Source organism: Drosophila willistoni, chromosome 3R (assembly GCF_018902025.1).
Source record: "Drosophila willistoni isolate 14030-0811.24 chromosome 3R, UCI_dwil_1.1, whole genome shotgun sequence".
Classification (NCBI taxonomy): Eukaryota; Metazoa; Arthropoda; class Insecta; order Diptera; family Drosophilidae; genus Drosophila; species Drosophila willistoni.
Window position 1 is genome coordinate 23,631,871 of NC_061086.1, and position 12,251 is coordinate 23,644,121.

At 40.7% G+C, this 12,251-nt stretch overlaps 3 protein-coding genes across 6 annotated transcripts in view; 1 reads left to right on the forward strand and 2 right to left on the reverse strand.

Moving 5' to 3' along the window:
* Positions 1 to 322: 322 nt before the first annotated feature.
* LOC6647314 lies at positions 323 to 3,210 on the forward strand. The gene is made up of 5 exons (XM_002070114.3): positions 323 to 763; positions 1,351 to 2,595; positions 2,665 to 2,672; positions 2,761 to 2,888; positions 3,074 to 3,210. The coding sequence occupies exons 1-5, from the start codon at positions 323 to 325 to the stop codon at positions 3,208 to 3,210; spliced, it is 1,959 nt and encodes a 652-aa protein (XP_002070150.1).
* Positions 1,105 to 4,108, reverse strand: LOC6647153 (dynein light chain Tctex-type protein 2B). Of its 4 annotated transcripts, XR_006955398.1 has the most exons (5): positions 3,927 to 4,108; positions 3,732 to 3,851; positions 3,361 to 3,659; positions 1,262 to 1,290; positions 1,105 to 1,205 (listed from the first exon to the last, which is right to left on the reverse strand). XR_006955398.1 is itself a non-coding variant. In XM_002070113.4 (4 exons), exons 1-3 carry the CDS (start codon positions 4,027 to 4,029, stop codon positions 3,400 to 3,402), a joined length of 483 nt encoding a protein of 160 aa, XP_002070149.1. In that variant the 5' UTR covers positions 4,030 to 4,108; the 3' UTR covers positions 1,105 to 1,290; positions 3,361 to 3,399. The 4 variants fall into 4 exon arrangements, 3 of the variants coding, with proteins under 3 accessions (XP_002070149.1, XP_046869550.1, XP_046869551.1); XM_002070113.4 differs by having other exon boundaries at positions 1,105 to 1,290; XM_047013594.1 differs by lacking the exons at positions 1,105 to 1,205; positions 1,262 to 1,290 and adding an exon at positions 2,597 to 3,282.
* Positions 4,109 to 4,635: 527 nt separating this feature from the next.
* Positions 4,636 to 12,251, reverse strand: part of LOC6647152 (F-actin-monooxygenase Mical) — a 49,072-nt gene continuing 41,456 nt past the window's right edge. The window contains exons 15-23 of the mRNA XM_023178861.2: positions 11,715 to 11,873; positions 7,590 to 11,657; positions 7,393 to 7,425; positions 6,228 to 6,519; positions 5,897 to 6,101; positions 5,758 to 5,835; positions 5,602 to 5,702; positions 5,345 to 5,538; positions 4,636 to 5,278 (exon numbers count right to left, since the gene is read on the reverse strand). Of these exons, the coding sequence (XP_023034629.1) occupies positions 5,273 to 5,278; positions 5,345 to 5,538; positions 5,602 to 5,702; positions 5,758 to 5,835; positions 5,897 to 6,101; positions 6,228 to 6,519; positions 7,393 to 7,425; positions 7,590 to 11,657; positions 11,715 to 11,873 (5,136 nt within the window). The 3' untranslated portion in view covers positions 4,636 to 5,272. The remainder of the gene's footprint in view (positions 5,279 to 5,344; positions 5,539 to 5,601; positions 5,703 to 5,757; positions 5,836 to 5,896; positions 6,102 to 6,227; positions 6,520 to 7,392; positions 7,426 to 7,589; positions 11,658 to 11,714; positions 11,874 to 12,251) is intronic.

A 12,251-nucleotide genomic window follows, 5' to 3' on the forward strand; every position in this document is an offset into this window, starting at 1 on the left:
CTCAATACCAAATCCAAACAAAACTCGCAAATGGATTTATATAGAAACATACAAATGTGCTATGTGTAAAACGCGATCTATTTGACGGTTCACAAATTACAGAATTGTCAGCCATTACCTTGAATTCAAACAACTCAATTCGTTTAATTGATTTGAATGTGATATTTTAGAATTTAGAAGCGTCAAAATAATAATGAAAATACTGCAATTTATCAGCGCACATAAAAATTGCGAATTTTTTTGCTAAAAAAAAAAAAATATACTGTTAATGCGCCAATTAAAGTGCACTTATTTCAATCCGAGCAAGGTCAACTCTCTTGTTATGCCTCGATTTGCCTTAATAATTACCTGGATAATATTGGGACTTGGTCTCGTTTCGGTTTATTTCCCGACTCAAGCTCATTTCATACAAATTGATCATGAGGAATTTCGTGCCAGCGGTTTTCCGCATCCCCATTTGCCACCACCACCGCCTCTAACACCGCTGGATCATCTGCCACAATTGGTGGCTACCAAGGAACTGACACCAGCCGAGGTGATGGTTGATCTGACAAACGATTTAACCCAACGTCTGCTTCACTATCATTCCATTCTCAATCGCAATAATTTCGCCTTTTCGCCAACTGCTTTGGTCAGTGTCTTGGTGGCTCTATACGAAGGATCAGCCGGACAGAGTGCCAATGAACTGCGCAATGTACTCCAATTGCCCAACAATCGTGATGTCATACGAGTTGGTTATCGTGACATCCATCGACGGCTGCGTGTAAGTTTTTCAACTTAACCCATAGCCCAAAGTTAAATCAATTTCGCCCCTTGCCCTAAAAAATACCCAAAAAAAAACAAAAAGAACTCGTATTGAAAACATCCAAATAAAATGCCAACCCACATTTACATGCTTGGTTAAGCAAACACATTGCCAAATGGATTACACTTCATTGATAATAAAAAAACTAGATACATAAGTATGTTTTTTGCCCCTAGGGCAACTCCAAATCCAATTTTATGACCACACTCAATTGATCTTTAAACATGCTTCAATAGTTTATTGACCTTTTTTCTCTACTGTGAACCAAATAAACCGAGTGAATTATAAATAACAACATATTTTGTGTTTAGCTTCGATTTTTAATTGTTAACAATTTCAGAGCTTAGTTTTAGGCATGATATGACAAGATAATTATATATATACATACACAAATAAATATCTAGAATATGTCAAATGATGTAATGATGAAACTTATATTAAATTTGTACTACTTACAAAGCCAATTTAATGCAGGTCCTTATATTCTAAAACGAAAGAAATATTGTAAAATTACATTAATTTTGTAAATTTCTATCACATTGCAGACTTATTTTTTTGGATCGGATAATCCTTTAAAGGGTCTTAGCATGAATAGAAATAATGTGACAGTGCTAAAAGATTTTGAAACAATTCTAATGTTCTATGGCTACGATCTGAGTGTCGATATGAAGTCGAGCATGCCAGCTAATATCACATCGGACTCGAAGATGGCCAATACTACCTTAGCCAGCAATGCCACAGCGGAGGAAATGCAAGCCGAGATTACAACAATTAAAGATACGGAGGCTACCACTACCACAGAAGTTCCGACCACTACAACCACAGAAGAGGCTACAACCACAGAGGAGGCAACTACCACCACAACGGCAGCCGAGGCAGAAACTGAAGCTGCAACCGAAGAAGCCCCAGCCACAGATTCAGCCGAAGAAGCTGGTGGTGGTGATGAGGCTGCCGAGCTGGTCTCAGCTTTTGTGGCCGAAGAGGATGCAGAACCCCTTTTGCGGATACAAAAAGCACGGGTTTCCCGTTTACCCACCAGCAAGCTGCAGGCTCCTCTAAAACACTCCAATCCCATAACACCAAAGCCAAGCTATTTGCCCAGTGCTCGGGTAGCAGTAATGCCCATGATGGAACGTCAGGTGGCGGCTCCACCGCCAAGAAGGAATACAACATCAGCGCCAGGCATACGTAAAATAATTACGACCATAATTCCAGCTCAACCAGTTCAGAAACCAATGAATAACTCAGCTACCCGTAGGGCCAAGGCTACACCGGCACGACATAAACGACATATTTTCGGTTACAAGGATCTGGATGCAAATCTCTTTTTGACCCTATTCAGTCCACATGAAGTGGCACATTCGCATCCATCTCTTCTACCAGCCACGCCTGCTTTTGCCCACATCAACAACGATTTTGAACCACATTATATAGGCGAGGCAGCCGAAAGTAAATCGAATTACAACACAGATGTTATTAGCCATGTCTTCTATCTGGGCAGCCAGCAGATTGTCCACACGACCTTTAAAGTCTACAATGCTGTGCTCTATTATAAATATTTTGAGCATTTGAAGATGAGTGTCCTGGAACTGGAACTCGATACACCTGAATATAATCTAATGATTCTATTGCCGGACTATCATACGGATATTGTTGCAGCAGCCGCTGCCCTCAAATTGGGGCCCACATTACGTCTGATGCGAAAGCAACTAAAGCCGCGTTGGGTTCAGGCAATTATACCCGATTTTAAATTACATGGCACGATGTTCTTGACCAACGATTTGCAGAATGTGAGTATGAACTTTACTTTAATTTAGTGAAGAAATTGTGTTAAAACTTTTGTTGTCTATTTCTTTCAGATGGGAATGTAAGCTATATCCATTGGGACTACTATTGGGTGTGTTTCACTTTTACTTTTTCCAATTTCGCTCTTTTCCCTTGATTTCATTTTGCAGCTGTGATATATTCGAACCAAATCGAGCTGATTTCCGACCCATGACTGATGAGAAAGGCATCTACGTGCGACACATTGAGCAATCTATAGACGTTAACATTCGAACACATCCCATCAATCAGCTTAAGCGTAAGTATCAGAGGCTATACTACCAGACACCTGAACGAAAGCATTGAGGCGCAACATCGCCATCACACCAATACCCCACCCAACTATAGATGCAACTGCAACTGCAACTGCGATTGCGCAGCAGCAGCAACAAAAACCTAATAATAACTTCCTATTTGATTTCTTCTTTTGCATTTCCAATTCAGGCAACTATGGTGCTCAAACGAAACCCATACAGATCTCTGTAAATCATCCGTTTTTGTTTTTCATCATCGATCGCGACTTGGACGTGGCTGTGATGTCAGGCCGCATACTCAATCCCCTGAATGTGCGCATCCAATGAGGCAAAACGAAGGTCAAAGCATTAGGACAAAGACTGTTGCATTGAAAGTGAAGCTGGCATCAGCCCTAATGGCTATTAATGCGAAAAAGAGTTAACTAGTTTAAATTGTGTATATACATAAGTTGTTGTTGCATAAATGCTGCTGCTCACCATTTCCATAGTGCATAGTAAAATCGACAATGTTTCCATTCAATACTGATAGGTGCCAAAGACAGTGCAGACACAAAAGAGGCTGGTATTACTGAAGACTTCCGATACGGAGGTGTCACAATCGCAATCCCAGCAGCAACGTGAATTGTAGGTGGCACCTGCTCCAAGCTCCTGACCCAGCATTACTTGGACTACATGTTTGTAGCGTTTCACTTTCGGATTGCTTGCGATTTGCTGATTTACCTCATCGGCAATCTCATGAGTCCATGTGGTGGCCAGGACTTTGTCATAGGTTTTGTCTGTAAAATGAAATGCAATGTGTTGCCATTAGCGACAATTTGTTTGGAATTTTTCATTTTTCCCCTTCTTACCTTTTAGTTTTTGGGACATGACCGTGTTCATAATATTCTTTATGGTAGGCAATGGGAACATTTCACCCTCACCAAAAGTCGGACGCATACTATAAGCTCGCTCTTCTTTTTTATCAGCATCTATAAAAATTAAGTATTTATTCATTGTACTTCATTCAGACGCTCTTGACCACAAGCCGGTGGAATATTTCTTACCCGGCGTTTGCTTTTCTTTATCTTTTTTTGGCTGTTTTTCATTTTCTTTCGTAGCGTCAGTTTTCACTTCAATTTCCCCTGCATCTGACTTTGTAGCGGCCATTTTTTTAATTTAATATTTAATAGTGAAATAAAATTTACGAATTCTGAATGTCACAAATGCCAATGACAACAATAATTTTTTGTTGTGCTAGGCAACAGCAGCTGTTGTGACTATCGACGAAGTAATCGATAACTTTGTGAGACACATTATCGATAAGTTATCAAATTTAAATTCGTTTGCTTCACAGTGATACACATTTGTTTATTTTCTTTAACTTTTAATAATATTTATTCACTCCGTATAAAGAGTATTGATCAGCCCAATGACCGATATTAACTCAATTTTTATAAGATTCATTTCTTGGAATTTTACATCAAAGCCTTTAACATGTGCAGCGGTTTCATTTTTCATTAAAATCTTTATTCAATTTAAAATAAATCAAAAATTACATAATAAATTCGATAAATATTGTTTTTATATGCAGGTTATAAATAAAAAGTTACACAATAATTTAATTTCATTTTTATTAGTATACAATAAATGGTTGCTTTGCTTTCATGTATCGCTTCATTTCATATAGAAAATATTTGTGTGTATATCTTTGTGTTCACTTTGATTTAATTTGGGCAGCAAAATACATATTACATACATGGATCATCATTCATATCGGATCATATACATACATATTTTATTTTTAATGGGCATTTAAACAATACATTCAAACGGTACACACACACATATATTCAAAAATAAACATAAGAAATAATCAAAACTAAATGGAACTAACCTAAGCAAATGGATAAAATATAACACCATTTACTACATGCCATTAACCCGTTGCACATACATAATTTTAAATTTAATTCCATAGACAACATAATACATAATACGAAGATCAGACAATTGATAAATTTGCAACTGGTTCACAACTAATTATTAGAGTTACATTTACAAAACAAAATGTGTGTAATGTGTGTTAAGAAACAAATGTAGGTCTTAATTTCAAATTGCAAATAAAGTTTTCGTATTTTTTTTTTTTTTTGGTTTTGATTTTGTGTACTTTACAATAAACTTGCGCATCTCTACTTAAATTAATTGTTCTTGTTGTTGAAATTGTTCATCTGCAATGAATAGGTTTTGCTCGTTTCTGTATACAGCTCATGCGTTGCTTTTTGTTTTTCTTATTTTTCTTTAGTATTGTTAAATTTTTATCCGATTTTTGGTACGTTTCTGCTTAAGTATTAAGGCTTAAAACTCCTTGCACGATTTCATAGGCCAGCAAACCCCATGGAAAGTTTGCTACTCAAATCTATGAATGAGAAAATCATCGAAATGAAGTTATGGAATGAAATCTTGAGAGTCCAAAACAACTTACATTCGATTCTTCAAGATCGTGCGGTTGACCCGATAGCTTAATGCCGGCCGCTTCCGTTGAGGTTGACGCACCCGCTCCGGTTAAATCGAGCTGAGAGGCTGTTGGACGTAGGGCCGCACGTTTGGCAACAATTTCCAACATCTCATTGAGTATAGCACCCTCGGCTGCTACATCGGCGGAGCTCTTGTCGAGTTCTGTAAATTTAAAAAAATGAATTTTAATAAACAGTTTAATAATCAATCTGTCACTGGACTTACTATTGCATGACAAACGCAGATTGAGCTCCTCCTTGAGCTGGGCATGCCGATATTCCAATTGCAATTCCTGTTGCCTAATAGTCAGTTCCTCATCGCGTTTCCTAATTGAGTTAAGGGATTAGATAACACTATTATTTCGTGGAAGTAGATACTCACTTGAGTGCTGTGATGTTACGCCAGATTTCTAAAAGTTCCTTTAATAGTTTCTCATCGTTATCCTTTGCCAAGTCCAAACTGTAAGAAAAGATTATACATTTTTTACTATAATAATTGAAAGAGAAGTTTATGCACTTACTTTTCTGTGTGCTGCGCCTCGCCACGCAGCTCCTTCTCAATGAGTACACCGCGTCCTTCCAGTTCCTTTAGCTGCACCTCGATTTCCTCCTGTTCACGCTGTATTTCTTGAGCGATTCGCAATCGCTTGAGCTCAGCTTGTCGTGAAGCCTTCGATATGGCACGTTGCTTTTTATGCTCTCGTGTCTCGTTAGCATAACTCTCATCTAATTGAGATTATTAAAAACGTATTAATAGATCAAATTCTATTTTCATTTGATGGGACGAAGGTTAGAACAAAGGGTTAGAGGGAGGGGGAGGAAATGTAGACAAACAAAATGAGAGTAACAAACCATCGGATCTTTGATAATTCAGTGGCAATGGCGGTATAGGTGGCGGTGTCTGATCATCCAGAGCTTTCGCTGCGGCCAAATGATGGGGTTTGTGTATATAGAGCTGCGGACTGGATGTCGAGAAAGTTTCGCATTTGGATTTCGAATTCGAATTCGAGTTCGTGTTGTTCGTTTGTTGTTGTTTGCGATAGCGACTCTGATTTGCCGTAGTGTTTAGATGATCTTGCGAGTGTTTTGTCTGTGTAGTTGATGATATCGTGTTTGTGGCTGCATTCACGGCTATATCCTTGTCCTAATTGTATATATTGATATATAGTTTGAAGGAGGGGGTTTATCAAAATATAATTTAGTTTTCAAAATTTTCAGTGCCAGCAGCGTTTAAAAAAAGGAAATATTTCAAAATCAATTTGTTTGTATTATCAAATATTAAAAACACAAATTAGAATATTTATTTTATATTTTGTTAATAACCAAAAAAAGAAAATATATCACAAACGTGCAAAAAAAAAAAAGGTTTCCAAACATACGTATATATTTTCTATGGGACGTAGGGGTCACCATAACCATTTTCCAATTTCCCGTTCATGCATAATACTTAAACTAACATAAACCCTATGGCAAATGTCCGTAAAATTATAATTCTTAAACATTTTTAACTAAAACTAAAGTAAGTTATAAAACATTTATTAATAACTTAGCGGGGGGAAAAAGTGAAAACAAAGTAAAAATGCTTAAACCAAATAAACTTATAATAACAACATAAAACCTTTTCCCACATTCATTTGCCCACAAGCAAACCAAAAAATAAAAATAAAATTACTTAAATAAATCCCAAATAGAAAACTTAAATTATAACTTGAATATTTTAAGCTGCAAGTGTGAAAAGAAAATGAAAAATAAATCGTAATAAATTATAAATAAAAACCAACTCAAAATTGCAGAGAAAATTAAAAGCAAAATCAAAAAACACAAAAGTAGAAATGTAGTTAATGAGGTTTTGATGGAAAAATTTTAAAATAAAATTAGACTAAATTACACAAATTGACACACAAATTACATGCAGAAATTACTTTAAACGAAAAAATTAGCCAAAATGTGTTTGTGTTTTTTTGTTTTCTTTGTCTAAATAGAAATGAATAATAAAGTTTTATGAAATTGTTCTTACACCATAACCGAAATTCCTCAGATCAAAGCAAGACTGTAAAATGATTGGAAAGTTTGTTTGTTGTTTTTTTTATTGGTTACACATTAAATCGAAACAATAAAACATTAATAAATATGAAATACACCCACACACCGAATCCATGAGTTACACAGTACAAAAACTTTAGGACTAACGAAAAATATTAACAAAAAACTTACCTTCGACTTCTCCTTGGACTTTGGTGAGATGCGGAAACGACTAAAGACCCCACCGCTGCCACTGCCTGCATCAGAGATTGGCGGGGTGGCGCTGCTTCTGGTGCCGGGTCGCTCTGCTTGGTCAGAGAGACTGGCAGAGGCAGCTGCGACGGCGGCGCCTTGCTCTTTGGGACTGGTCGAAACTGTTGGCGATGTGGAGCTACTGTTACTTCCCTTGTGGAAGAAACTCGATAGAGATTGAATCAGACTCTTGCGGCGTTCGGGATCCTTGTTTGATCTCTTGCTCGATTTGGTTTTCAGCTGTTGATCCTGACTGCTGCTAGCTGCCAAATTGGGATCGGATGTAAAATCAGGCGTCTTGGCTTGATCCTTGTCGAGGTTGTGCTGCGACTGTTGCTGCTGTTGCAAACTGACCATGTAGGCCAGATCATTGACGCTCTTGGATGCGCTCATTTTGCGGGCCCGGGCGGCCAGTTCACCGGACTGCGTGTCCTCTAGCTGTTGCTTGGCATTGGGATCGTAATGCAAGCGCTTGCGTAGTAGCTGCATCTTCTCCTCCGGACTCAGACCCAACTCTGAATTCGACTTGAGACGGGCACGGGCTCTGGCCTCACTGCGCAAGTTTTCTGTCGATGCGGATATATTTATTTCAGCTGGAGCTGCGTGTTGTACACCAGCACGATGTGTGCGTCCCGGTGCAATGGGCGTGACAAATGCTTCACTCATTTTGCCATTATTAAACGACGAAGTTTTATTCAATTTGTAACGATCGAGTAGTTTAATCTGTTCGGCATCTATATGCTCGCTAAAGGGGCGTGGCTTGTAGGCATCAGTGCTCCTAGTTGGCGCCTGGACAGTGCGATAGGGCGACACATATGTGGCAGTGGCCGACTTCTGCAGAGGATTAGGCTGTGTCTTACTGGGTCGCTGCTCTTCGGCTGTCGATACATGATAATGCGCCTGGCTAGAGCAATTAGTATCCTGTGTGCTGGCAGCTGCCGCCAACTTGGGAGTGGGACTCAGACTGGAGCCACTGGCATAGCCACTAGTCAGAAGACTGCGTTGACGACTCCTGTGCAGTCGTTTCTCGGCATTTAGCTGCTTCTTCGACTGCAATTTATCCATAACCAAATCGTGTATGAGATCCTTTTGCTTGGTCCTCTCCTTGGTGATCTCTTCCAGTTTGCTACTGAGCGTGGGTATCTCTGGTACTTTGCTGGAAGAGCTGCTGCTTCTGGGTCGCATGGTCGTCTCATCGTTTGGATAATCGGAGGCGGCGGCATTTGTTGATTCTATCACAGTTGCAGTTTGCAGATTTGGTGGTGCCTCCCCCTTGGAACTTTTGCGACGCTGTGTGCTAATCTGCGAAATCCTCTGCTGCAGAGCTCTCACATATTCAAACTGGATTTGCAGATCCTCTTCGGCTGGAGCAGTTTCCTTAGCGGCCGCCTGAGGTCCAGGAGTGGAACTACTGGCACCGCTGCTACTAGTTGTCACTGTTGAAGTCTTTGGCTGTTGCTCCGAGCTGCTGGGCGTGGACCCATCTGCCTTGCCCGATGCCAGCAGTGAGGCAAAATGATCGAGCACCTGGGGCGAAGACGTGTCCAATGGGCTGGTCACCACAGTTAGAGCCTCGCTCTCCTCCGTAGTTGTGGGCTGTGTCTGTGACGTGCCCATTCCAATACCCAAACTATCGTCGTCCAGTTCGTTTAGAGTGCTCGAGTCGGTCAAAGATTGACTCATAACGGGCAATGGTGTCTCATTCACTGGGGTCTTGGCGTCATCGTGCAATATGTAGGATCCCTGCTCAATATAGTCAATGCCCAGTTTCTCATCGCGTTTCGTTATCAACGATGGCAGCAGCTTAGCTGGTTGAATTGGAGGGTTTGGCTTTTGCTGTTGCTGGGATCGCTGCTGCTGTTTTGAATCGGTCTCTATATATTCCATATAGCCGCGATTGTGCAGCAAAGCTGTATTTGTGGCACAATAGGCCTCAGCACAAGATCCCTCCGATCCCGTGTCCATAAACTCAATGTCATCGATGTCAATGGCATGAAGAATGCCCTCCATTTCGGCAACTGGCGCTTGTTTGGCCAACTCATGGATTACATCATGGCTGCTGGGAAGTTTCATTCCGGCGCTTCGTCTCTTCTCTTTGCGACGCTTCATGGTGCCTTTGTTTGAGTTTAGTACGAATTCCATATCTACGAAATTCTCTGAAATGCAATCATCAGCCGTCCAATCCGATAACTCGGTCTCTGTTAACACTTGTCCAGTTCCAGTGGCCTCAGTTTCGGAATCGGAACCCCGTGAGTGAACCTCTTGTCCCGTGGGAGTCTTATCACTATCGTGGGCTGTGGGTGTGGTCGGGGTATCTGGTGTTTTGGCCACACTACTCAAGTTAAGGGTTATCGGCTTTACCACCTGACTATGTTCTATTTGATGATCCACAATAAGAGGTAGATTCTTGAGACTTTCGATTTTGTTTTCATTTTTGCTATCAAATTTCAATTTAGGTGGTCCCATTTCGGGCAATGGACAAGGGTCTACAACAATCTGCCCTCGATCGGCCTCGATGACCGTACACTCTGCGGGCTCTGGAGTAGCCGTGACTGGCTCTACATCCCCATCGTGGTCATCCTCCAGTTCGCTGGTCTTTAGTACCGCCGGCGCTGGAACTATCACATCTGCTGGCATTTCCAGATATTTGACATCCTCCGGATCACCGATATACTTGCCATTGACAATCATTAGGCTATCCACTTCCATTAGGGCTCCAGTCGTATCGTGCACCTCAAGACGTGGCACATTGTGTTTGCCAGTCGCTGGCGTCGTTGTTTGTGTGTCCGGACTTGTTGTAGACTCCAGTATATAATGTTGAATGTCCTCAATGCTGGAACTGTTTGAGCTGGAGCAACTTGTACCGCCACTGCTAGCCGTGGTCGATATAATCTCTGATTTTGGTTTGCTCCATGGTATATTCGGCACTTGAATTTGAACTGCATCCTGAGTATCATCGTATTGATCAGGATCGGCATTCTCTTTCTCCGGTGAGTCACGCTTCTCCTCATCTGATTGACAGAGAAGACTCTGCTCGTCTTCGGTGTGTCCTCCGCCTGGCTTCACATGCTTATCTGTCCTTATGTCACCCAATATATCTGGAATACATTCCTTCACATCCTTAGACACATCTGGCTCTGGTTGGTCTCCTTTTTCACTGATCAGATCACTGATTTTATTGCTATCAGGGGTAAGACGATCATCTACTTCAATAATGCCATCGGCTAATTTCCTTGGAGTCTCCAAAGTAGTCAGATCAATAATGGGTATTGAACCCTTCTCGGGTGTAACTAAATCGATTACTTCGATTACAGTTTTATTGTTCGTGGGCGTTGTGGGAGTTGCATTCTTGCGACCAAGCTGTTCCAGGAGAGTGGCATTCACCGCATCCGTGTACTCCATGCCTTTGTTCAACTCGTTTTTGCTATTGACAAATACATTCTCCTTCTCATTGTCCGTAGAGTTGCTCGATGGAGCCTTTTGGATTTTTAGTTCCACCCGTAAATCATTAATCACATTGCTGGTAGCCGAACGCATAAGATCATTGTTCTGACCTTCGCCCAGTTTGGTTCTGTCCAGGAAGGAACGCATGCCTGCACTGATGTCACTGCTGGGATTCAATAACTTCTGACATTCAGAGATGTTCGATTGGAAACTACGTATACGTGAATCGAGAACCGATGTGGATCCCGATTTTTGTATCTTATTGCCATTAGCTGGTTCGCCCAGCAGGTAACGTTTCTTCAACTCCAGACTCTTCTTCGAGGCAATGCCCTCGGTGCTGGCTGTTTTATTTAGCAAATAATCACCAGGACGTGGATTTTGTAGGGGAGCACCGCGTTGACTATTAATTAACAAAGTGGGATCGACCTGAACCAGTGGCTTAAACTGTGGCAGTGGCGGTTGCTGGGGCTGATATTTTTGCAAATAGCTGCCACCTTTTTCGCGAGAAGCCAATTGTTTTTGGTGCAATCCCGAGGCACTGGGCGTAATAATGGAGGACTTGATCTAAGAACATAAGTAAGTTAAGTTAGTTATCTCAACTATTTCAAGTCAATGACTTACCTGGACTTTAGTGGGCTTTCTTAGGTGTGTATCGTCGATAAAGATTTTTGGTGCCTGCCGTATGATTTCGTCGTTATCAAATTCGGAATCGGTGGATATTTCTGTGGCAGAGTTAAGCTCAACTTCGTCAGGCCATGTGCTGTCGGATTCGCTTTGTACCTGCAAATGTAAGCAATCGAGAAAAACAAATCAAGGCATTGGATTAGTTTTTGTTCTCCAAAACACACACAACAAGAAAAATAAAGCGCATTAAAAACAAAAAACAGAAAGAAATATAAACGCATTGAACAAAGCTTGGAGAGTAAAGAGCTCTATAGATAATCATCCGTAATAAAGGAGTTTCTATTTGATTGCCCTTAAACTCTGGGGCGGCATTGGGTCATGCATCATCCATTAGTCAGAGTAATTGAGAGTTAATAATTTTAATAATTAATTGGCAGCGACATGCCTCTTCAGCAGGTACGATCCAGAAAGGTACGAAACAAAGACAAGACAAAAAAACACACACAAGACGACAATAAATTTGATGTTAGATCT

Excerpts from the sequence above, each read along its gene's own strand:
- LOC6647153 (XM_002070113.4), bottom strand. The coding sequence starts at position 4,029 with ATGGCCGCTACAAAGTCAGATGCAGGGGAAATTGAAGTGAAAACTGAC. Across the intron at positions 3,852-3,926 it reads TAAAGAAAAGCAAACGCCGG|ATGCTGATAAAAAAGAAGAG; the intron begins GTAAGAAATATT and ends TAATTTTTATAG. Across the intron at positions 3,660-3,731 it reads CATGTCCCAAAAACTAAAAG|ACAAAACCTATGACAAAGTC; the intron begins GTAAGAAGGGGA and ends TTCATTTTACAG.
- LOC6647314 (XM_002070114.3), top strand. The coding sequence starts at position 323 with ATGCCTCGATTTGCCTTAATAATTACCTGGATAATATTGGGACTTGGT. Across the intron at positions 764-1,350 it reads ACATCCATCGACGGCTGCGT|ACTTATTTTTTTGGATCGGA; the intron begins GTAAGTTTTTCA and ends ATCACATTGCAG. Across the intron at positions 2,889-3,073 it reads TCCCATCAATCAGCTTAAGC|GCAACTATGGTGCTCAAACG; the intron begins GTAAGTATCAGA and ends TTTCCAATTCAG.